Genomic DNA, 20453 nt, shown 5'->3' with positions numbered 1-20453 from the left:
GCGCAAACGGAACGAGATGAATACGCACGCAAAAGCGGAATTATTAAATGACTATTATTATTAGTAGTATTACAGTACAAAGCAGACTACTAGGAGGAGACTGAGGAGGACATGCTGGCGCTGAGCGCTTTGGCGACCGCATCTACTCTCTCTTTAATTCTATCCTCGTCGCCTCCCGCTCGAACTCTCTTCCCGTATTTTTGCATGAACTTGTCCGGATGCCAGCGGAGGATGAGCTCGCGGTAGACTTTTTTCTTGCTGATGCTTGTCCCTTGATGTTGGTGGTGTTTTTCTTGTTCGGAAACTTTGCGTTCTAAGAGTTTTGCCATTTTTGGCGGCCACGGGATGTCGTTGTACGTCAGCGGGAGGCGAGAGGTGGCGGAGGAGGCGTCGAGGGATTCCCAGCGCTGGTCGAATTTGGACCAGCGGCGTTCCCGTTTCGCCGAGGCGGATTCTTTTTCTTTTTTCGAAGAGGATACCGAGGAGGAGGGTTTTTGTTGGTGTTGGTGTTGCCTAGTGTTCGTGCTCGTATTGCCCCCGCGTCTATCCTCCTTCTCCTCGTGTTTGGTGAAATACTCGTGATGGTTCCTCTGATCTTCCTCGTTCTCCTCCGCTTCCAATTCCTCCGCCTCTCGTCTCGCCCAGAGCGTTTCCCGATACGCGCGTTCTCTGGCCGTCTCACTCGTCGCGCCTTCGCTGTACCCAAATCCAGTCGCAAACTCAGTTTTATCCTCGTCCAAAGTTTCGTTAATGTTTGTACCGTTAGTATTCGCGCTCTCGCTCCCTTTACTCCACACGCTCGTCGGCGCTTTCGCTTTCGCCCAGTTGGCGTCCGGCGGTCTCGACGAACTCGAACTCGTCGTCGTCGACGGTGAATTCCGGTACGGACTCGATAACACCGACGTCGCATGTGTCGTTTGTTCCACCCAGTGACTTCCGTTCCAACTTTTCTGTTGCCCACTCGCATTCGCCGGTATCGTCGCCGGTTGCCCTTCTATTTTAACATGACTACTATTCTTCCGCGCCCGTCTCGCTAAAACCAAAATCCCAATCGTCGCTATACACGCCGCAAACAAGGCGAGGTTGGCTAGTTTTTCCCAGAAATCGAGCGTTTTATCCTCGTCTTTCTTCATCGTCTTCAAAGAATCCTCCTTTTCCTCTTTTATCGTCGTCTGTATCGTTGAAACAGAAGGGGAGAATCCGAGCGCATTTCCCCCGTCAACCACCAACAAGGAGACGAATGCGACGACGCAACAAAGCGAGAAAAGCACAAAAAGTGGTTTCTTACCGGACGATCGAGCGGACGCGACGAGTTTGATGACAAGTTCAACTCCTATTTTTACGCCGTGTGGTTGTTGTTGTTGACTTGGCAATACCGCCATGTTTGATACTCTTCGTGTGTTTTACCTTGATGTGTTTTGGGGAAATCTCTTCACACATGTGCTTGAAGGAATCCATTCAACGGAAACACCTCCTCTCTCGCGCGCGTGAAAATAATGGCGACGACGACCTCTGAGAACGTAAACGACGCAGAGACGCTCCCGGAGTTGGACGTGATTTGGAAAATCGTCTCCCCTGGCGAACTCGACGTTTGGCAAAGTTCGAACGCGTTTACGTTAGAATCGGAATTGGATAAAAGCGATGGATTTTTCCACTGCTCGAACACGCTTCGGATCCGGAAAACCGCGGACTTGTACTTCAAAACAATCTCAAATCACAAGATGGTTAAAATTGAGACGAAAACGTTGACGCACGGGAACACGCGCTCGGTGATTTTTACCGCGGAGGCACCGACGAAAGAGGAAGTGGATGAGAACAAGGATTCGATATTTATCCACTATTTATTGGTTGAGGGGAAGGCGTGTTGCGCCCACGTGTTCGCGAACTTTGAGAAGTATCCGCTGAAGACGGAAGACGTGATTAGTGGAGTGTTTGATATGCCGTGGGTGGCTAGCGAAGGGAAGCATGAGTTTCCCGGTTTAGATATGTTGTGTTAGAATATAGTTGTAATAGTTTTTTATACACTCTGTGTGTGTTCGTGTCTCTCTTTCTTTCTTTCTCTCTCTCTCTCTCTCTCTCTCTCTCTCTCTCTCTCTCTGAGTGTGTATGTACAGTTACGACGTGTGTAACTCGCCGTGCTCGTATCGCCAGCCTTCTGGTAATGGGCAGTCGTTGTCGAGGAGGTATTGTACACATTCGGTGTGTTTGTTCTTGCGCGCTACTGGTACGGCCAAATAGTCCCAAGGCGCTTTGGCGGTTTCGTGCAAGTACTTCAAACAGTCTAAGTGGCCGTTCATGGCCGCCAACATACACGCACATGCGCCATATTCATCATACTCACGCTCAACAAGATATTCGAGTATGTAGAGATGACCATTTTGAGCCGCCCTTAAGGCAGTATAAGAATCCCAAGGCGCTTTGGCTTCTTCGCGTAAGTATTTGAGTACCTCGAGATGACCTGCTGAGGCAGCATATTCACACGCCATCTCATCAATAGGACACTTCTTTGCAACGCAATACTTTACCATTTCCAGATTACCTTGTTCTGCGGCCGCATTAATCGGCCCTATACTCCACTCACACTTTTTCTCCTCTCGCGCCCACTTGAGCAACTCGAGTTTATTCGTTTGAGCAACTTGCCAGCAGAACCATGTTTTGTCCAACCGACTCGGCCACAACGATTTATTCTCCCACGCAATCTCCAACGTCGATATCGACGACATCTCTTTAACATAAAACTTCTTTTTCAACTCTTCTTTACGAGACGATCTCTTAATCAAAGCTCTCGTCTCCGTATTCACCTCGTACAAGAATTTCACATCGGTCCCATTCAATCTCGGCAAAATATGAACGAAACAAATATCGTCGCACTTCACGATCAAATCCCACACGTCTCTCGCCCCTGATCTCCGTCTTTTCTGCCCTCGCGTCTTCGCTCCGGTCGACATCGCTCCGCTCTCTTCTTCTTCTTCTTCTTTCGCTTTAGTATCAGAAAGATGATGATGCAACAGAGAAAAGAGAGAATGAATCTTTTTCGTGCAGATGTAAAAATGAGCGTTTCGCTCGTTTATTAATTTTTAAATAGTTCTCTTATGCTACACTTCGAAAGCGCGCACTGTACACACGCACTTGAAAAGAAGTTTCAGAAAAAAATGCCAACCACTACCTCCTCGTACTTCACTAAATTCGCAAAGTACGCGTTCATCGCGTTCGCGTTGACCGGAACCGCGTATTACGCGTACAAGCAAGGGTACCTCCAAGAGGATGATTTTGATGGAACCAATCTTTCCCCGTTGGAAGATGATGACGAGAAGGAGGAGGAAGACAACACGGAAGAAGAAGAAGAAGAAGAAGAAGAAGACAACAAAGAAGAAACGTTCGATGTTGAGAGCGTTGTTGAACTCGAAACGGCGAATTTGAAAAGAAGAGGCGCGAGAGGGAAACCTCCGAGAAGTCCCCCGCCTCCGCTGATGAGAAATAATCGAGTAAAAGAAGCAGAAGAAGCAGAAGGCAAAAATGGAACGACGAACAGAAGCGAGAGGGAAGAGAGAAAGCTCAGCAAAGGTCATCGCAACGACAGAATGAAGAGAGGATTTCTGAACGAGAAGAAACTGTCGTCCAGCGGGCTGTTTGGCGACGGAGACGACGAAGAGGATCCAGAAAAAGAAGAAGAAGAAGAAGATGTCCCGAAGAAGGCGACGACGACGACGAAAGAGTCGAGGAAACGAGAACTCGCGATGAAGTCTCCGCTGCAACTTATTTACAGAAACATTCGGAAAGATTTGATCATCTCGAAATCGTTCGATGTGTCCGCGATCGAAGCGACGAGGAGTTTGTTTCACTTTGAACCATTTCCAGGGGTGGGCGTTTGGCCGGTGAAGTACGACGATATGAAAATGTTTCCGATGAAGAGTTCGTGTTCGCGGTTAATTGTTTTGTCCGTGTTTGACGACGCGCCGAGTTTAGCCGCGAGTGGAACCGCGATTGTGTCTGAATTGAGCAAATTGATGATGGGTTTCGGAGGAGATCGTATAGACGACGAGGAAGAGGAGGAGGAGGAGAACGAAGGAAACGCGACGAAAGTGAAACAAAGACCGATGTTCGTGTGCAATCGAGCGCAGTATCACGTGACGATGTTCTTTTTTAGTCGACCGATTGAAGGAATGACGAGAGAGGAGCCGGTAGAGTTTTTGATCGATGGCAGTGGTGTAGCAGACACACAAAGAGAAGTACTAGCTAAGAAAAACGACGAAGAAATAGAACCGCCGTCGACGCCGCCGCCGTCGGCGCGAACGATAGAGAAGCAACCGTCCATTCCAAAAGGATTAGGAGAAACGGTACTCCCGGACAAGCCAAAGCCAAGAGTTAAACGTTCTGTCGCTCAAAACTACGACCGCGTGTTATCTCCACCAACGCCTATGTCTAAACTCAAGCCGCCGTCGGCTATTAGCAGCGCCGAAAATCTCGCGCACGCGTCGACACCGATATCGTCGACGCAAAGCAAATTCAAACGCTCCGCCTCGGGCGCCATCCTCGACGAAGCCACCAAAGCGCAAGAAGTCCTCCAAACCTGCGAACCGGTCGAGTTAGTCGTTGATCGCGTCGTCTTAGCCACGAGTGGGGCCCTTCTCCTGTGCTTCGACGACGTCGACGATTCGCTCAAAAAATGTCGCGCGTCGCTCGCCTCCAACGCCGTCGGCGTTCGCGGCGTCCAACAAACCTCCACCGCGCACTGCACGTTGGCGAGAATTTTACCAAACGCCGGCGACGAGCGCTTGTCCGATTTCGAGTTGAAACAAATCGACCAACTTCTGACGAAGTGGACGAAAAAGTTAAAAGGGGCGAAGATGACCTGTCCGAAAGCTTGGTACGTCAGAGAGGAACGGTTTTCCTCCGTCGACGGCGATAAAGTCCGCTTGCGGTTTAAAGAGTAAAGAGAATTTTTTGTTTTGTGAGCACCTCATAACGAACACGCACCTAAGAACAACACGAAAATGTCCTCTTCCTCCTCTTCCTCTTTTGGAGAAACGAACGATTTTGCCAACGGCAATTATCACACGCATCGTCATCGCAGAACGACGAACGATGGCAGTTTGCCGTCTTCTTCGTCGTCTTTGTCTTCTCTGAGACGCATCCTCCACATCAAAAACAGCGTCTTTGGGGAAATCTCCAAAGCATCGAACGAGACGACGAAGAAGACGAAGAAGAAGAAAAGCGAACACTACCAGCGAGTAAAAATTAAAGGCGATGGGCGGTGCATGTTTCGCGCGTTGGCGTTAGGTTTAGCGCATATATCGAAATTGAACTTGACGTCCTCGGAAGAAACGAGAGAGGCGGATACGTTGAGAACGGCTGTTTTCGAGCAAATGTGCAGAGAGGAGGAGAAAAGGAAAGAACACGCGGAGGCGAACATGTCGATTAAATACGGCGGCGAGGCGGACGGAATCGAAGGATACTGTCGCAGAATTCAGAAGGACGACTTTTGGGGCGGCGAAACGGAGTTATTGGTGCTGGCGAAACTGGTGAAACGGCCGATAATGGTGTATTTACCCGCGCACATGGCGAAGAACGCGGCGAGCGGAAGCGGGTACGTGTGCATACAAACGTACGGCGAAGAGTACGCGAAGAAAACGAATAAGAAGACCGGGAAGGTGACAGAGAGAGCGCCGGTGAGGCTTTTGTACGACGGATCGGTGCATTACGATCTGCTCATCTAGTAGTTGTTTTTTTTTATTATTATTATTATTATGGTTGTCGTTGTCGTCAAGTAACGACGCCGTTTGGCTATTGACTAAAATGTCGAGAGAGTTACTAAACTCGCGCGTTATCATTCGTCGTCACCGCCTCCGTCTATTTTTGCTCTTCTTCGTTAACGTTTCTATGTCTTCCGCGCCGGCGATGGCGGACTTGTTGGAGAGGTACGAACCGCCCGTCGCGGTTTCGCCGACAGAAGCGCACGCGCCGAATTCGTCGTGCTTCTCCGTCGGCACTGGAGCGTTGACTTTATCGACTCTTCTCAGCGTTCTCTTCTCCATTCTGTCGACGTAGAGAACGCCGTTCAAATGATCCATCTCGTGTTGGGCGATGCGCGCCGGCCACCCAGTTAAATCCACGTCGATAGGTTTCCCATCTGGCGCGACGCCTTTCAATTTCACCTTTAAATGTCTCCTCACCAGCGCCCTATAGCCTTGCACGGATAAACATCCCTCCATAAACGCCGCGCTCGCGTCTCCGATCGGTATCAGCACCGGATTGATAACCACTTTCGCTTTAAACGGATACCGTTTCTTCCTCTCCCTCTCTTCCTCGCTTTCGTCCGACATGCCTTCCTCGGTATCTTCCATCACGAATATCCGCTTCTTCACGCCAATCTGCGGCGCGGCTAAACCAACCCCACGTCCTTTCACTATCCTTAACATCTCCGAAACTAATTCTTGCACCTCCGTGCTCGCGATATCGCCTTCCTCGACTTCTTTCGAGCGTTCGTACAAACACGCCTCACCCGCCTGGACGATATCTCTTTGCCCTTTGGCTAAAGAAATCAACGAATTGAACGCGTTGGATTGGTTCTCGTTCCACGTGCCGTCGGGATCTGAGACGCCGTAATGTGATGATTGCATCGCGGTGGTTGTCAATCCTACTTTTCGTCGAATTCTTCGTGGTTTTGTTGCTGATGATGATGATAATGATGTCGTCGATGGTCTTCTCGTTAGGGGTAAACCAGCGCGATGTTGATTTTGCGTTTTGGTAAACGACGACGTAAACGACGCAGAGGAGAACGAAGACGACGCTGAAATCCCCGTCGCAAAGCAGCAGCAGAGGTGGTGTTGCATCCTGCTGGAGTACTTTTACGTGTATGTGTGTTATGCAAACCCGCGCGCGCGGGATTTTGTAAAGCAATGAAATAAAACTCTATCCACTTCTACGCGAATTTCTTAGCGCTCTGGTCCCGAATGCGCTTCTTCTGCCTATCTCTTCTCTCCGCGTTTGCTTGAGCTATTCTAATTTGACTATTCGTGACTAACGGTTCGTGAACGGCGTAGACGGTGTGCGCGTGCGTGCACGCACCGACCAAGAGGAGACCGACGATTTGTTCGGTTTGGAGCATCTCGCCTCGAGTGACGGATTCGATGACGCCGGTCAAGATTAAACCGAGCGTGATGGCGAATCCTTTGGCGACGGAGCCGAGGTTTTTGGTAACCAGACCGACGCAAATGCCACCGATGGCGGAAGTGAAGATCGGTATGAACGTGAGGAAGGTGAAGTTGTCAAACATGGAGGACCACTTGGTGGAGCCGGCGTAGAGGAGACGTTGGATGGCCGCGGAGGAGACGAGGTTACCGGTTGGTGTTGGTGTCGCCGCCGTCTCGTCTTGTTCTTCATGGAGATGAGGTTGCGCTTGTTGCACGAAGAGTTCGTCGCCAAATGCCAGCTTGGAGACGTGGACGAAATAGACGATCGGTATAGAAGCGATGGCCATTTCAATCGTCAACACTTGCGCGGATCGTCGCAACGCTTGCAGCGAAATTTGAGTGCTCGTGCTTGCAAGTCCACTCAAACAAGACGCCGCGGTTACGGCAATTACTCCTAAATATCTCGCGTACTCTTCCTCCGCAATCACCGTCATGCCACTCGCGTCCGTTCCGTTTACGTCGCCGCTCGATCCCAACGATTTTTGCGCGTCCACCGCTGGTTCTAAAATCTCTTTGATTTGTAAAATCACGCTCGCTAACATCAACCCGAGTAAACTCAAGCACTGAACGAATGTCTGTTTCGTCCCAAACACGACGTACACGAACAACGCGGTCCATATGATTTTCGTTTGATTCAAGCAGTTGAATAACACCGGGTCGACGGAGTGGTATCCGTACTGCATCAACATGTTTTGAATGGAATACACAATCGCGGGGACCACGCTCAAAGCAAACACGTTCAACCTCACCTTCCCAAACTGCCGACGAATCTCCCTCGGACCTTGCATTCGCATCGAAATCAAACACAACGCAATCTTCACGCACTCCGTCGCCGCGACGACGCCTAAGCTCGAAACGTTCGCCGATATGAACTTCTTCGTCAACAGAGGCTGCGCGCCGTACTGAACGCTCAACACGCAAAACGGCGCCACGTTCCGCGCGATTTTCTTCCACGAGATGACGAACCGTTGATGATGTTTTCCCTCTTTCGAACCACCGTGGGTGTTGTTCCTTCCTCGCGATGAAGGAAGAGGAGAAGGCGGTGTTCCCGTCGTCGTCGTCGTCGTCGTCGCGTCGATACCAAAGAAAGATTTCCTCCCCCCGTGGTCTTCTGCTCCCAAATCTGACATCTCCCTCGTCTCGGGCCTCGTCGTCGTCGGAACGTGTCCTCCTCCTCCTCCTCCTCCTGCGTTGTGTAGTGTTCCACCTGTGTTTTGTTTAGGAGGAGGACGTCGACTTCCTCTCGTCAAAATGTCGTTCTCTTCCTCGTCGATATCACGAAGACGGTGGTGTCGGCTACTCAATTTCCGTTCATTTTTTAATCCATCCGGGGCGTCGTTTTCCCCGTCGTCCTCGTCCTCGTCGGTTTCCTCCGCCTCTCTCGCGTCCTCGTCTTTAAACTTTTTCGTCTTTAAAGACGTCCTCCTCCTCGCTCGCATCGTTCTCGCGGAAATTTCTTCTCTCGGAGGCACCATTCGCGCGCCGCGGTTTTGGAGGCGTCTTTGTTCTGTCGTTCTCATCTCACGAGATGGTCGCGACTACACGCGGGGGGGCGGAGAAAGAAAAGGAGCGTGTGGCCTCTTAAATTCTCACGTGAGAGGAGGTGAAAAGGCCAAAACGCGGTTTCCGTAAAAATTATTTGGAGACTTTTGTGCCAGAGTGGTTGTTGGAGGAAAAGCATGTTTGTGAGCGAAAAAAATGTATTTTGAGTCCATGAGAATGGAATTAAATGAACGTAAAGGGACAGTTTCAAGTGCGACTTCTTTCTCATGTTTCTCAGTTGTTTCTCGTGGGATTTGGTTGTTAATATAAACTAGTATTAATAAAGTTGGTATTAAAAAAATCCTCTTTTGCGCCAATAACACGATGCCTTTAATTCAGTTCTTCTTCTTTAATCAATCTCTTTTTTAAGCGCTTCCGTACTTACTCGGCGGCGATTCACCCTTTGGCGCGTCTAACAAAGGCGCGTGGCGATCGTCGTCGTAGTTCCCCGTGTGGTCGTCGTCGTCCGAATCGTCGCCCCCGCTTGGGCAACAGCACGATTCGCAGATGCAACAGTACGCTCTTCGGCGTCGACTGGAGCATAAGGCGACGTTGGCGATGTCTTGGGATCCCGGGTAGCCGTTTCGGTTCAAGTCTCTTTCTAACTGGTCGCCTTCTTTGACTAAATGGACCCAGGAGGAGAGGATGATGAACGTGCCGGCGGCCATGACGATGAACCAGGAGACGTACGGGTTCGTGACTTCGGGTTGCATGGCGATGCGGAGTTGGTCGGCGGACATGAGGAAGAAGTCGAATGCGCCGTGGTAGAGCCAGGAGCGGGAGATGCACTTGATTGGATCGATGAAAAATCCGTTTGAGGCTTGGATGATCCAGTGCGCTCGGACGTACCGCATGCCAGAAAGACCGGCCCAGATGGCGTGCATGGGCATGAAACCTCTGGTAACGGTTATCATCGTCGCCGTGGCACCACGTTCTTCGTCATACAATGGACGCCCGTCCATGGTTTGTACCGTGCAGTTGATTGCAGTTTGGTTCCAGCTCGTGATGGCGACTTCGGTCTGGTTGCCGTTCGGATCGGCGAAACCGTACCGGGTCAACGCGCGAACGATGACGCTTTCGCGTTGTTTCGGATCATCCGTGACGACACCCAAACGACCGCTACTTTTCTGCTGTTGTTGTTGTTCCCCCTCGTTGTTGTTGTTGTTGTTGTTGTTGTTGTTGTTGTTCGGGTAGCTAATGCCACCGCCACTATTGCTATTTTCTCCTCCCTCGCCGTCGCTCTCTTGTTCGCCCATTTTCCCAACCGTCAATCTACCATCCTCGGCGGCGCTCACGCTGGATAATCGCAAGTACTCCTTCGCGTTCGATGGTCTCAATATCCCCTTCGTGATGTACGAATGCATGCCATCTGTCGCCTTCTCGAGAGACAATTTTGTTTGCGCAAAACTTTCGTAGATGCCTTGCAAAATTTGGTTCTTAAACTCCCAAATGATCTCGCGATCGTCGTACACCGGGTGCAATTGGCCTTTACCGCCGCTGCTTTTTCTTGAAATACCAGTCATCTTCCCGAGAAACGGGATCCATCCAGAATCCGTGGACATGAAATAACTCATTTTGTGTGATTGTTGCTTTTGTTGTTGAATTATGTGTTGTTGCTCTTGAGCGTACGCTCTTTGCGCGTCGTCGTTTACTTCTTCTACCGCTTTTGCTTTTTCCGCCGCCGCCGCTTTAGATTTCGACTTCGTGCTCGTGATCAAGGCTGGGATGCTTTGCGTTTCTTGCGTCACTTCTTGCGCCGCCGCTGCTGTCGCCGCCGCCGCTTCGTTCGGTATCACCGCCTCCGCGATTGGAGTATCCAAAGACCCGCTCAACACCACAATCCTCGGGTGTAGCGGATCGGTACACACCACCGTAATATCCGCTTTCGTCACGTCCATCAACACTTGCGTATTTTGCATTTGCTCGTACGTTCGTACCCCGTACTGAACGTTCTCGATCCACGCGAATCCTAAGCCGACTACCATGGCTAACAAAACAACCTTCCTTGGCGACCGAGTTCGTTTGGACCAGCCGATGGCGTACGAACATCCCCCCATATCCTCCTCCAACTCTGCTTTGCTCCCTAAACTGTCGTCTTTCGCTCTCACCCACCTGCTGGCGACGAAATACTTCGCCGTCTCTTCGCTAAATCCGGCTAAAATGAACGCCAACCATGCCGTCGCCATGATCGTTTCCACGCTGACGCCTCCTTGACCTTCCTCGTTCGTCGGCGGTTCCGCGCTAAACGCCATCGCCGAGTACCCGAGCAACGCCGTCACGATCCCGGCGGCGAACGCTCTCACCGTATACACCGCGATCGGCGCCACAATCGCCCCACACCAAAACGTCTGCGCTAAAACCCCGAACGATAAGTGCTCGTGAAACTGGTCGTTGTGCCCTCGCTTGGACATGTACACGAAAAACACCGCCCACATGCAGCACGGAATCAACGCGGCGAATAAGACAATCACCGCGGACAACCAATCGCCCTCGCACTCGAGCGTCGTGATGATGCCTTTCGCTAGGAACAATAAGAGCGTCACGAACAGCCACGAGAACGAGCTCGAATCGTCCGACCAGACCGAGAGGCACGTGACGTACCAGCTTTGTCGTTGCGCGAAATCTTCAACGCGCGTTGCCGTCCTCGGCGACTGAGGAATGCTGCTGCGCTTTGGGGGTAACGCCATTTTTTTATCGCGCTCGTCGTCGTCTGATGATGATGATGGAAATGATTTTGTGTATCTCTCTTCTGTTGCTGCGTCTGCTTACGATGCTTAAGAAGGAGAGGCACTCGAGCGCGCAGCACTCACCCACCGCAGAACGTGCGAAATCGATACAAAACAGCGTCCGTCGGGTTTCTTTTCTTTCCGCGTTTGTTGTTGTTGTTCTTGCGAGACGAGATTTTGATGATTTTGAGGCGCGTCTTCGTTTGGGTGTTCGGCAGTTTAGGGTTTTTAATTGAAACCCTAAATTTTCAGTTTTGTGTGTTTTGGGCTCGTGACAAAGAGCACCACGACTGCCTAAACTACTTGCTCGAAAAAGGGTGCCCAGAACCAACGGACGAAGAATACGCTTGGTTTGTCGAGCGATGCGATTGGTTTGTCGAGCAAAAGCGATTGACCACATAGATAGAGAGAAATACATGGAGAGAGACTTCGAGTAACGCTTTTTTTCACTATCTCTTTTACGGTTTCTTCTTCCTCCTGAGCTCGAAAATTTTCGGCGGCGGAGATACTACAGACGATATTGATTCTTTCTCAAACTCGTTCGAGGAGGAGGAGGAGCTTTGCTGTTGGTTGGCTTTTTCTGTCAATTGGCTTTGTCTAGTCAAAAGTCCTCCTCCTATTTTTTCGCTGTATTTCACCTTGAACTTTCCTTTGACGCCGCCGCCGATGACGCCGCTGGCTTTTTTCAAAGCCTCCGGGTTTTTGAAGTGCGCTATGTATTCCGCGTCGTCGAAATCCCCGGATTCCTTTTCGTCGACTTCGACGGCGAATTGGCCGGCCCAGGGACGGAGCATGAGAAACAACGTTTTTTTGTCCGCGCCGTCGGAGAACGTGGCAGTGAGACGTTCGTATTCGACGCCGCCGTTTCGTTTGGTGTGGTATGAAGTAAAACCGGGGAAGTATTCGTCCTCGTTGGCGTCTTCGGGTGGCTGGTTCATTGAAGAAGGAGTACTACTGCCTCCTACTCCGTTGGACGTCGTCGTCGTCGCCATCATCATCATCATTCGATCCTTCTCCTCTTTTTCTTTCTTCAACTCGTCGTGCGCCAAAATCGCCTCGCGTAAGTTAATCGTTGGTTTCTTACACGCGGTCGTTCGAAACACGTCCACGCGTCGGTTCGGTTCGTTGCCGTAGCTTTGCGAAGTGAATCCCCACAACGCGGCGTATTCGTGGACGACGCCGCGGAGAAATTTTGTCATCGGAGGAAACGTCGCGCGACGATTGTTGGCGTCTCTCGCCATCTCTTCGAATTTCTGTTCGATTTGCGCGCACAAACGAGGATTGTTTTTCGCCGCTTTCAAGTGTTCTTGTTTGAACGCACTTTTCGCGCCCGATACGGCAAACGCGGAGACGTGCGAGTCTGGATTCGAAACGCCAAACGCCGCTGCGAGTTGCGCGCGCCTCGCTTCGTCTGCGTTTACCGAATCGTTCGGAAGCGCCGCGGCGGCAAACTCAGCCTCTCGTTGACGCTCGCGTTGTTTTTCGTGGTGGTTCGCCGGTGGCTCTGACGACGATGAAATAGTTTGCGTCGGTGGTGGTGGTTGTACTCGAGGTCGTCCAACGACACTACCGCCATCGTCGTCGTGCAAACTCGACGCTCTCTGCGCCATTCGGCTCCACCCGCCGGTACCGATTCGAGTGGTCGAACTCCCGCTTCCGGATCCTAAACTCGGGAAATTTTCCGCGCTCGACAGCGGGATGTTGCTATTACTTCCGTGCCTTCGAATAGCCTCTGGATTCGACCAACCGCTAAACGAAGTCTGCGCCGCTCTCAACGTTTGTCCGCGCGACATGGCGATATCGTCGTCCACCATGGCAAACGCGCCAAACGCTCGAAACGCGTTTTCTTGTTGTTCGATGGACGTTTCTAAATTCGCCGCTAAAGCTTGCTGTGCGGAAGCTTCGCTATTACTGTTGTTCATGTTGGTGGTGGTGGAGGTGGCGTTCCTATTGCTACTATTACTATTGCCGTTTTGCTGCTGATGATGATGATTTCTTCCACTACTACTATTCTCGCCTTGCCTTCGCTCTCGAATGCTCGTAAACATCGACGACGCCAACGTTCTCCTCAACTCTTCCCGTTCTCTTTGCATCCTCGCTCTCTGCTCCTCCGTCCTTCTCTCCGCGTTCTCCAGCTCATCTTTCTTCTCTTTTTGTAAATTTACATACGCTCTGTGGACGCTAAACTTTTTCAACGAAAACTTCCGCAAATGTTCGTCCAACCTTTGACAATCGCTCGCGTCCAACGCCTCTCTCGTCAACGGATTCTCAAACGTCTTCGCGTTCACGACGTACTCCGCCAACGACTCCGGGTCGAACAGATGTTTCACTTGCAGTTGCTCTTCAGACGTTTGAATCGTCGTCGTCGTCATCATCCTTGCCGCCGCCTCTGCGTTTTCGTTATCTTCCTCGTCGTCGTTCAACAAAGACGAATAGCTTTGCTCTCTCTTAAACTTCTTCCCGAGTAACTCAAACGGCGCGTGCGTTTGTTCGCAAAACGGTTCCAACGTGATTGGATCGCACTTTTCCTCCGGTAACTCTTTCCACCAATTCTTCTTTTTCGCGTCGTTCGCTCGTCTGGGAACTCTCGGTGGTGTCGTGACCTTCTTTTGCTTCTCCTTCTGTTCTTTTTGTTGTTTCAGCGGCGGCGGCGGCACGAAACCCGCTTCTTTTCCTCCTCCTCCTCCTCCTCGGCGCGCGTTGAAACCATCCCCAAATACATCTTCCTTATCCCGTCTCGGAGGGGCGCCTCGCGCGGATTTCGGCTTCTCCTTCTTCGTTTTCGTCGTCTTCTTCGCATTCGTCTCGTCCTTCTTTTCCTCCTCCGTTGGCGTCGTGCGACGTAAGTCGTTTTCGGACGATTCATTCATCGCGTATATCTTTCCCTTATATAGAGTACGCAAGGAAGAAGATTTTCAGGACGACGACAAAAAGAGAGAGAGAGAGAGAGACTTTCGTCCTCCAACAAGGCCCGCGAATGCTCGTCCTCCTCCTCGTGCTCTCCTTTCCTTTTCTTTGTGTCGTCTTCTTCTTCTTCTTCTTTTGTCTTCTTCCACATGAAGTTTTGTTTAGGGTATCACTTGTAAACCCTAAATAGAAAAGTCGACCATTGGATTTCTCCGAAACACAATTTTGCCGTCGTCGTCACATCTCCTCTCGCAAAGTTTTACCGTGACACATATACATAAACGTGTAACCAACAACGGACGAGAGGTTGACTTTTTCCACCACGTTTTCTCTTCTTCTTTTCTTTTCTTTTTTGTTGAGAGAAAGGGGGTAGAGTTTTGTGTGAAATCTCTCTCTCGGAGAATTGAAGAAAAAGGCACATTAGCAATAGAGTAATTGGAAAGAATTGTCTGCGCTTTCTGCGTGATAAAGAAACGCGCTTTCGAGGACGATTCAGAGAAAAAGAGAGCGTTTTCGGGAGTTCTCAGAAGCGTTGTCTCTCTCTCGTCGTTCTCTTAACTTTGTTTCGCGCGTCGTCTGAAGTGTTCAAGGAAAAGAACCTTTTTGTGGTCGCGGGGGAGTGGAGCGAGAGCGAGATAATACTATAATACGAGTAGAGTAAGTAAGACTCGTACTAATGACGCCCTCATCCACGGCGAAAGGCGGCGGCGCGGGGAAGAAAGCATCCACAAACACCACCACCAAAACCACGGGCGAACAACAACGGAAGCGAAACCAAAACGTTTCGGACGCGATGAACTCGGCGGCGCCGCCGACGTTAGCGCAACTCTTAACCGCGGCGGGCGTTCCGGTGAACCCGCTGGATGGGTCCACGACGCAACAGCAGCTGTTGCAATTTCAGCAACAGCAAAACGCGGCGGTGAATTTCGCAGCGGCGGCGGCGTTGACCTTGTCAGGGGTCACGACGCAGTTGAAGTCGTTCGGGAACAACACGTCGGGATTAGTAGGAGGTCCGGCGAATAGCGGGGGGCAACCGGCGAGTCCGTCGTTTTGGAACCAGTTCTACGCGCAGCAAGCGTTGGTTGGGAGCATTTACGGGCAGCAGCAGCAGTTGCAAGCGGCACAACAGGCGCTGTCCAACGGCGCGAACTTGAACAACGAGAGGTTGAGTTTTTTGAGCAACTTTTCCACCGGCATGGGGGGAGGAGCGCAGCCGACGATGTCAAACAGGACGCAAAGTAGCGGAGGCAACGCCATTTTCGATAACGAGGATTTAAAAGAGTTGTTAAAGATGGGTACGGCGGCGAGGACGCAGCAATTGCAACAGCAATTATTCGGAGCCTCCGCGGGTATCGGGGAGATTAACAGCAACGACGCCGCGAAGAAGAGGAAATTGTCCAACGTAAACACGAAGAAGAAAGCGGGGCAGAATACTAATAACAACAAAAACAACAAAAGGAAACAACCGGATTCAGCCGGGTATCAACAACCCGGCTCGAGAGGCAACTCTGCGTTTAGCCCGTTTGCAAACTCCGCCGGCGACGGCAACAACATCTTCACGAGCAGCGAGTTGAGGAAAGTCGCCAGTTTGCAACATCAGAAGAAGAAAAAACGGGGCGCCGACGGGAAGAAGAATAGCAAAGACAACAGTAAAGACAACAAGAAGAACAGCAAAGACAACAAAGCGACGTCCCAGGAGAAGAAACCAGGAAGAGGAAAAGGGAAGAAACAAGAAGAGACGAACCAGAAAACCATGCAATTAGCCGACGCCGCGATGAGCTTCGGCGGAGAACAGATCAGCGACATGAAGAACGACCGAAAGATCTTAGCCGAGGTCATGAAGTTACAAGAAGGGTACCTGAAAGAAACTCCGGAAGAGCGAGAAAAGAGAGAAAAAGACGACGCGGCGAAGAAAATGAAACAGTTGAGCACGAGAGGGCACACCGCGCGAGCGACGGAGAAAGAAGAGCTGTATAAATCCATCGTCGATGTGGACGGAAACTTGTTGAAGCCGGACGTGTTGGAGCGCTTCGAAGCGAATGCGAACAAAATGACGCAACTGAACAAAGAACACGAAGAGGAAAGAAAGAAAGCGGGATTGGGAGGAATGAAAAACGATGGTGCCGTTACGGATTTAGCGCAAGCCGCCGCGCAGAAAATCACCGGCGCCTCCGACGACGTCATGGCAAAAGTCCGAGGTATTTTAGAAGAGGAACTTTCCGACGCGGAGACGGATATCGCGGAAGGCGACGAGACTGGGGAGTTGGACAGCCAAGCGGCCAAGGTGAAAAACGACGACGCGGGGACAGAGGAAAAGAAGTCCGGGGCATCATCAGATAAAGTCCCCGGTAAAGATATCAAAGTTCGCTCGCGATCGTGGTCGCAAGAAGAAGACGATCTCGTCCAAGTTTTAGTTTCCCAAGTCGGTCCGAAGAAGTGGGCGTTAATCGCCGGTCAGCTTTCCGGGAAGACGCAAAAACAAGCCTACGCGCGTTGGAGAGATTACTTACAACCCGGTTTAACCTCACGTCCGTGGACGAGGTGGGAGGAGACGCATCTCTTGGATTGCCAAGCGCACATCGGCAATCAGTGGGCCATCTTAGCCAGATTCATGCCCGGACGCTCGCCAAACGCCATAAAAAACAGATTCCACGCGACGAAACGAAAAATGGAGCGCAACGTCGGCGCGTTTACGAACGAAAAGGGCGACTTTACCAAACTCACTCCGGCTTTAACGAGCGACAAGGAGTTAATTAAGAAGGTGGTCGCGGAAACAAAAGCTGCTTCAAAAAAGGCATCGCAAACGCGCAGTTAAACCAAAAAGAAGACGACGAGAGTTGGCTCGAATCGCAAAGCGAATTGAAAACCGGTAGACCGAAACGACGTAAGCGTGTGTATATAGTAGTTGCTCATTTGCATATATTTTTACCGTATACTAGAAGAGAACAACACCAACAACACCTTCATCCTCGCGGTTCCTTTTTCTCGTTGGAAAAAAGCCCGTCGTCTTTGCTCGCGAACGTTCGCTTTTACTCCTCCTTCTCGTTGTTTGAATACTAATAAGGAACTGATTTCTCTCTTTTCCAACACAAAAAATCCAACCTTTTCACTCCTTTGATTAGTACTCCTGAATTAACAACAACAACAACAACTTGAACACCATGCCACTCTTTTTATTGAACAGACATACTACCAACAGCACGAACAAACGAAGCAGCGCGTTGTTCCTCGCGTCTTTGGCGTTGTTTTCCGGGTGCTCGTCTTCTCTCGGTGCGTTACGATACGTGTTTGTCTTTCTTTCTTTCTTTCTTTCTGTTCCCCGGGAAATCATCAATCCGATCGGATTTTAAATGTTAACTCTTTAACTCTCTCTCTCTTGCGCACGTAAAACATAAAACAGTGTACTCTTCGGCGGAGGAACAAACGCAATCGGTTTCGAAACACATCTTAACCGACATCCCGGACGCCTCCGCGAGCGTGGACACCACGGTTGTCTTTCCAGGATTTGGCACCGATTTGCAATTCCCAGCAGCCGAGGATATCACCGCGCTGCTCGGAATACGAAATGTCGGCGATTCCACGATCGAGTTACAAGCAATCGCCGGGTCGGTGAACGCACCTCAGGCGTTTCATTATTTCGTGGCAAACTTTTCCAAGTATGAATTCAGTATGAATGATGACGAAGAGGAGGAACAGTTCGCGTCGTTTAACCCGAAGATTGGGAGCGAAAAGTTGGCGACGAAACGCCGAGCGGGAAATGCCGCAGGCGGGAAAACAGACGCGGCGAAGAATTTGTACACGAGTAAAGAGCAGTCGGTGGTGAACGCGGGGAGAGAGTTGACGGTGCCGTATTCGTTTCAGTTACCGACGCCTTTAGCTGGGATGGATTTTACGCTGGCGTTGACGGCGTTTTACCAAGAAGACGGGGAACAGTACGCGACGACGTTTTTTAATCACACGGTGAGAGTGTTGGATCCAAACGTGGCGGTTGATTTTCAACTGACATTCGTGTACGTCGCGTTGGGGAGCTTTGCGCTCGGTATTTTGTATTTTGTGTTGAGAGTGTTTGGGTGGGACGCGTATTTACCTTTCATCGGGGAGAACGCCATCGAGGCGAGCAAGAAGCAAAAGAAGAAGACGCACGAAATTAACATGGCGGCGGCGAGAGCGGAAGCGGCGAGGAAGATGAGCGAAGGAGGTAGTGCGGCGGGTAACGGGAATAAGAAGAGTGGGGGTAAAGAGGACGATTGGCTTTCCGGGACCGCGTTTACGAACCCGAGTTCCTTCTCCACCGGGGCGACGAAAGCGAAGAACCGCAAAGGAGGCAACAAAGGAAAGAAGTAACCAAAATAATTTTAAAATACTCGAGTATGACCTAATCAATAAAAGAATGAATTAAACAAGCACTTATTAGGAAGTAGTCACCGCGTGCATGGCTTGCGCCAACTTTTCGACAGTCTTACTCGTCACGCCCGCCATGGAGATTCGTCCGTTCCTGGTCATGTAAATGTGATGTTCATCCTTTAATCTATCCACCTGTTCGGGAGTTAAGCCAGAGTAGCAAAACATCCCAATCTGATCGGTCACGTGCTTCCATCCCATGGTGCTCCCACTCTTCTCCAACGCCTCTCTTAATTTCGCTCTCATGTCGATAATTCTATCCGCCATCATCTTCACCTCGGTTAACCACAACGCGTTCAATTTTTCGTCGCCTAAGATGGTCGACACCAAATTCGCTCCTTGCAACGGCGGCGACGAATACATTGCTCTCGCGATTACTTTCAACTGCGACTCGACGACCGTCGCTTCCTCCTTGGACGCGCACACGATGGACAACGTCCCAACTCTGTGCCCGTACAACCCCATGTTCTTGGCGAAACTTTGTGCCAACGCCATGGCGTGCCCGTCTCTCTTAAACATTCTCAACGCAAAGGCATCCTTATCGCAATCGCCACTGGCAAACCCTTGGTACGCGCTGTCCAAGAATGGAAACAAATTCTTATCCTTGAACAATTTCGAGATTTCCAACCACTGTTCTTCGCTCGGATCGACCCCGGTTGGGTTGTGCGCGCACGCGTGCAACAACACGACGTCCCCTTCCTTCGCGTTCCCCAAATCCTCCTTCAACCCGTCAAAATCCAATCCCCTCGTGTCCGCTTTGTAATATCTATACGCCTTCGTCTCCACTCCCGCGTCGCGAAAAATGTTCAAATGATTCGACCACGTCGGATCTGGAACGTAACACACCGCCCCTTTCTTAAAGCGAGCGATGAACTCCGCGAACAAGCGACACGCTCCAGTCCCCGATAACGTTTGAATCCCCGCAATCGCTTCCGCGTTTCCAATCTCCTTCCCGTACGCCAGATCTAAACTTCTCGATATGTACTGGTTATCTCCTTGCGTCGGTAAATACTCCATGTTCTTCGCGTCTTCGATGAGTTTCTTCTCCGCCTTTCTGACGCACTCGAGGACTAAAGGCTTACCGTTATCGTCTCGGTAAGCGCCCGTGCCGAGGAGCATTTTCGACGGATCTTTGTCCGCGTGAAACAGTTCCGAGACCCCCAAGATTGGGTCCTGATGATTACGAGAGCGACGACAACAAAACGAGAGAGGTCAGCGAAAGGGTACTCTCGAAACGAGACCGAGTGCAAAACGTTGTTCACACACAATGGTCTTTGGCGGCCGAAAACCCCCAACGACGAAAGAGATAAAATACAAAACGAATTAGTACGCGTACCTTTGGCGCGGCTTCCACCTGCGACCACATCGAGACGACTCCAAAGTCGCTTTTCGTCGTCGTCATCGTCGCAAAAGGAGCGCGTCTTCTGTTTGTTGTCTGCGTTAAAGTTTGATTAAAAAGGTGTTCCCAAACCCTCAGTCTTCTCGCGAGGGTGGATGTGCGCATGCAAAAAAGTCTGCCGCTCGTTTTGCGGGTTTTTTGGTCTATTTTTCCTTCAAAATAAGCAAGATATTCAGAGTTTCGTCGAAACGGCTGTTTTTTTCTTCTCGGAAAAAACAATCATCATCAGGAGTTTTAGAGTATCAAAGAAGATACGAAGAGAGAGAAAGAAGATTAGCGCGAGAT

The 20453-nt window shown here is 50.6% G+C and overlaps 12 protein-coding genes across 12 annotated transcripts; 5 read left to right on the top strand and 7 right to left on the bottom strand.

Moving 5' to 3' along the window:
- Positions 1 to 89: 89 nt before the first annotated feature.
- Positions 90 to 1382, bottom strand: Bathy12g02200 (predicted protein; the record flags this gene model as incomplete). The annotated part of the gene is made up of 1 exon (XM_007509739.1): positions 90 to 1382. The coding sequence occupies one exon, from the start codon at positions 1380 to 1382 to the stop codon at positions 90 to 92; it is 1293 nt and encodes a 430-aa protein (XP_007509801.1).
- Positions 1383 to 1496: 114 nt separating this feature from the next.
- Positions 1497 to 1997, top strand: Bathy12g02190 (predicted protein; the record flags this gene model as incomplete). The annotated part of the gene is made up of 1 exon (XM_007509934.1): positions 1497 to 1997. One exon carries the CDS (start codon positions 1497 to 1499, stop codon positions 1995 to 1997), a length of 501 nt encoding a protein of 166 aa, XP_007509996.1.
- Positions 1998 to 2114: 117 nt separating this feature from the next.
- Bathy12g02180 lies at positions 2115 to 2948 on the bottom strand (the record flags this gene model as incomplete). The annotated part of the gene is made up of 1 exon (XM_007509742.1): positions 2115 to 2948. The coding sequence occupies one exon, from the start codon at positions 2946 to 2948 to the stop codon at positions 2115 to 2117; it is 834 nt and encodes a 277-aa protein (XP_007509804.1).
- Positions 2949 to 3152: 204 nt separating this feature from the next.
- Bathy12g02170 (unnamed protein product) lies at positions 3153 to 4934 on the top strand (the record flags this gene model as incomplete). Its single annotated transcript, XM_007509681.1, has 1 exon — positions 3153 to 4934. The coding sequence occupies one exon, from the start codon at positions 3153 to 3155 to the stop codon at positions 4932 to 4934; it is 1782 nt and encodes a 593-aa protein (XP_007509743.1).
- Positions 4935 to 4994: 60 nt separating this feature from the next.
- Bathy12g02160 (predicted protein) lies at positions 4995 to 5717 on the top strand (the record flags this gene model as incomplete). The annotated part of the gene is made up of 1 exon (XM_007509772.1): positions 4995 to 5717. The coding sequence occupies one exon, from the start codon at positions 4995 to 4997 to the stop codon at positions 5715 to 5717; it is 723 nt and encodes a 240-aa protein (XP_007509834.1).
- A 120-nt stretch (positions 5718 to 5837) lies between these two features.
- Positions 5838 to 6620, bottom strand: Bathy12g02150 (peptide deformylase; the record flags this gene model as incomplete). The annotated part of the gene is made up of 1 exon (XM_007509980.1): positions 5838 to 6620. One exon carries the CDS (start codon positions 6618 to 6620, stop codon positions 5838 to 5840), a length of 783 nt encoding a protein of 260 aa, XP_007510042.1.
- A 302-nt stretch (positions 6621 to 6922) lies between these two features.
- Positions 6923 to 8668, bottom strand: Bathy12g02140 (predicted protein; the record flags this gene model as incomplete). The annotated part of the gene is made up of 1 exon (XM_007509761.1): positions 6923 to 8668. The coding sequence occupies one exon, from the start codon at positions 8666 to 8668 to the stop codon at positions 6923 to 6925; it is 1746 nt and encodes a 581-aa protein (XP_007509823.1).
- A 432-nt stretch (positions 8669 to 9100) lies between these two features.
- Bathy12g02130 (unknown protein) lies at positions 9101 to 11422 on the bottom strand (the record flags this gene model as incomplete). The annotated part of the gene is made up of 1 exon (XM_007509965.1): positions 9101 to 11422. One exon carries the CDS (start codon positions 11420 to 11422, stop codon positions 9101 to 9103), a length of 2322 nt encoding a protein of 773 aa, XP_007510027.1.
- A 497-nt stretch (positions 11423 to 11919) lies between these two features.
- On the bottom strand, positions 11920 to 14331 carry Bathy12g02120 (predicted protein; the record flags this gene model as incomplete). Its single annotated transcript, XM_007509696.1, has 1 exon — positions 11920 to 14331. One exon carries the CDS (start codon positions 14329 to 14331, stop codon positions 11920 to 11922), a length of 2412 nt encoding a protein of 803 aa, XP_007509758.1.
- Positions 14332 to 15044: 713 nt separating this feature from the next.
- Bathy12g02110 (predicted protein) lies at positions 15045 to 17183 on the top strand (the record flags this gene model as incomplete). Its single annotated transcript, XM_007509818.1, has 1 exon — positions 15045 to 17183. The coding sequence occupies one exon, from the start codon at positions 15045 to 15047 to the stop codon at positions 17181 to 17183; it is 2139 nt and encodes a 712-aa protein (XP_007509880.1).
- Positions 17184 to 17529: 346 nt separating this feature from the next.
- Bathy12g02100 (Translocon-associated complex TRAP, alpha subunit (ISS)) lies at positions 17530 to 18712 on the top strand (the record flags this gene model as incomplete). Its single annotated transcript, XM_007509707.1, has 2 exons — positions 17530 to 17638; positions 17769 to 18712. The coding sequence occupies 2 exons, from the start codon at positions 17530 to 17532 to the stop codon at positions 18710 to 18712; spliced, it is 1053 nt and encodes a 350-aa protein (XP_007509769.1).
- A 66-nt stretch (positions 18713 to 18778) lies between these two features.
- Positions 18779 to 20171, bottom strand: Bathy12g02090 (aspartate aminotransferase; the record flags this gene model as incomplete). Its single annotated transcript, XM_007509915.1, has 2 exons — positions 18779 to 19942; positions 20106 to 20171. The coding sequence occupies 2 exons, from the start codon at positions 20169 to 20171 to the stop codon at positions 18779 to 18781; spliced, it is 1230 nt and encodes a 409-aa protein (XP_007509977.1).
- Positions 20172 to 20453: the final 282 nt, after the last annotated feature.

Source organism: Bathycoccus prasinos, assembly GCF_002220235.1.
Source record: "Bathycoccus prasinos genomic : Chromosome_12".
Classification (NCBI taxonomy): Eukaryota; Viridiplantae; Chlorophyta; class Mamiellophyceae; order Mamiellales; family Bathycoccaceae; genus Bathycoccus; species Bathycoccus prasinos.
This window is presented reverse-complemented; position numbering and strand designations above follow the sequence as displayed.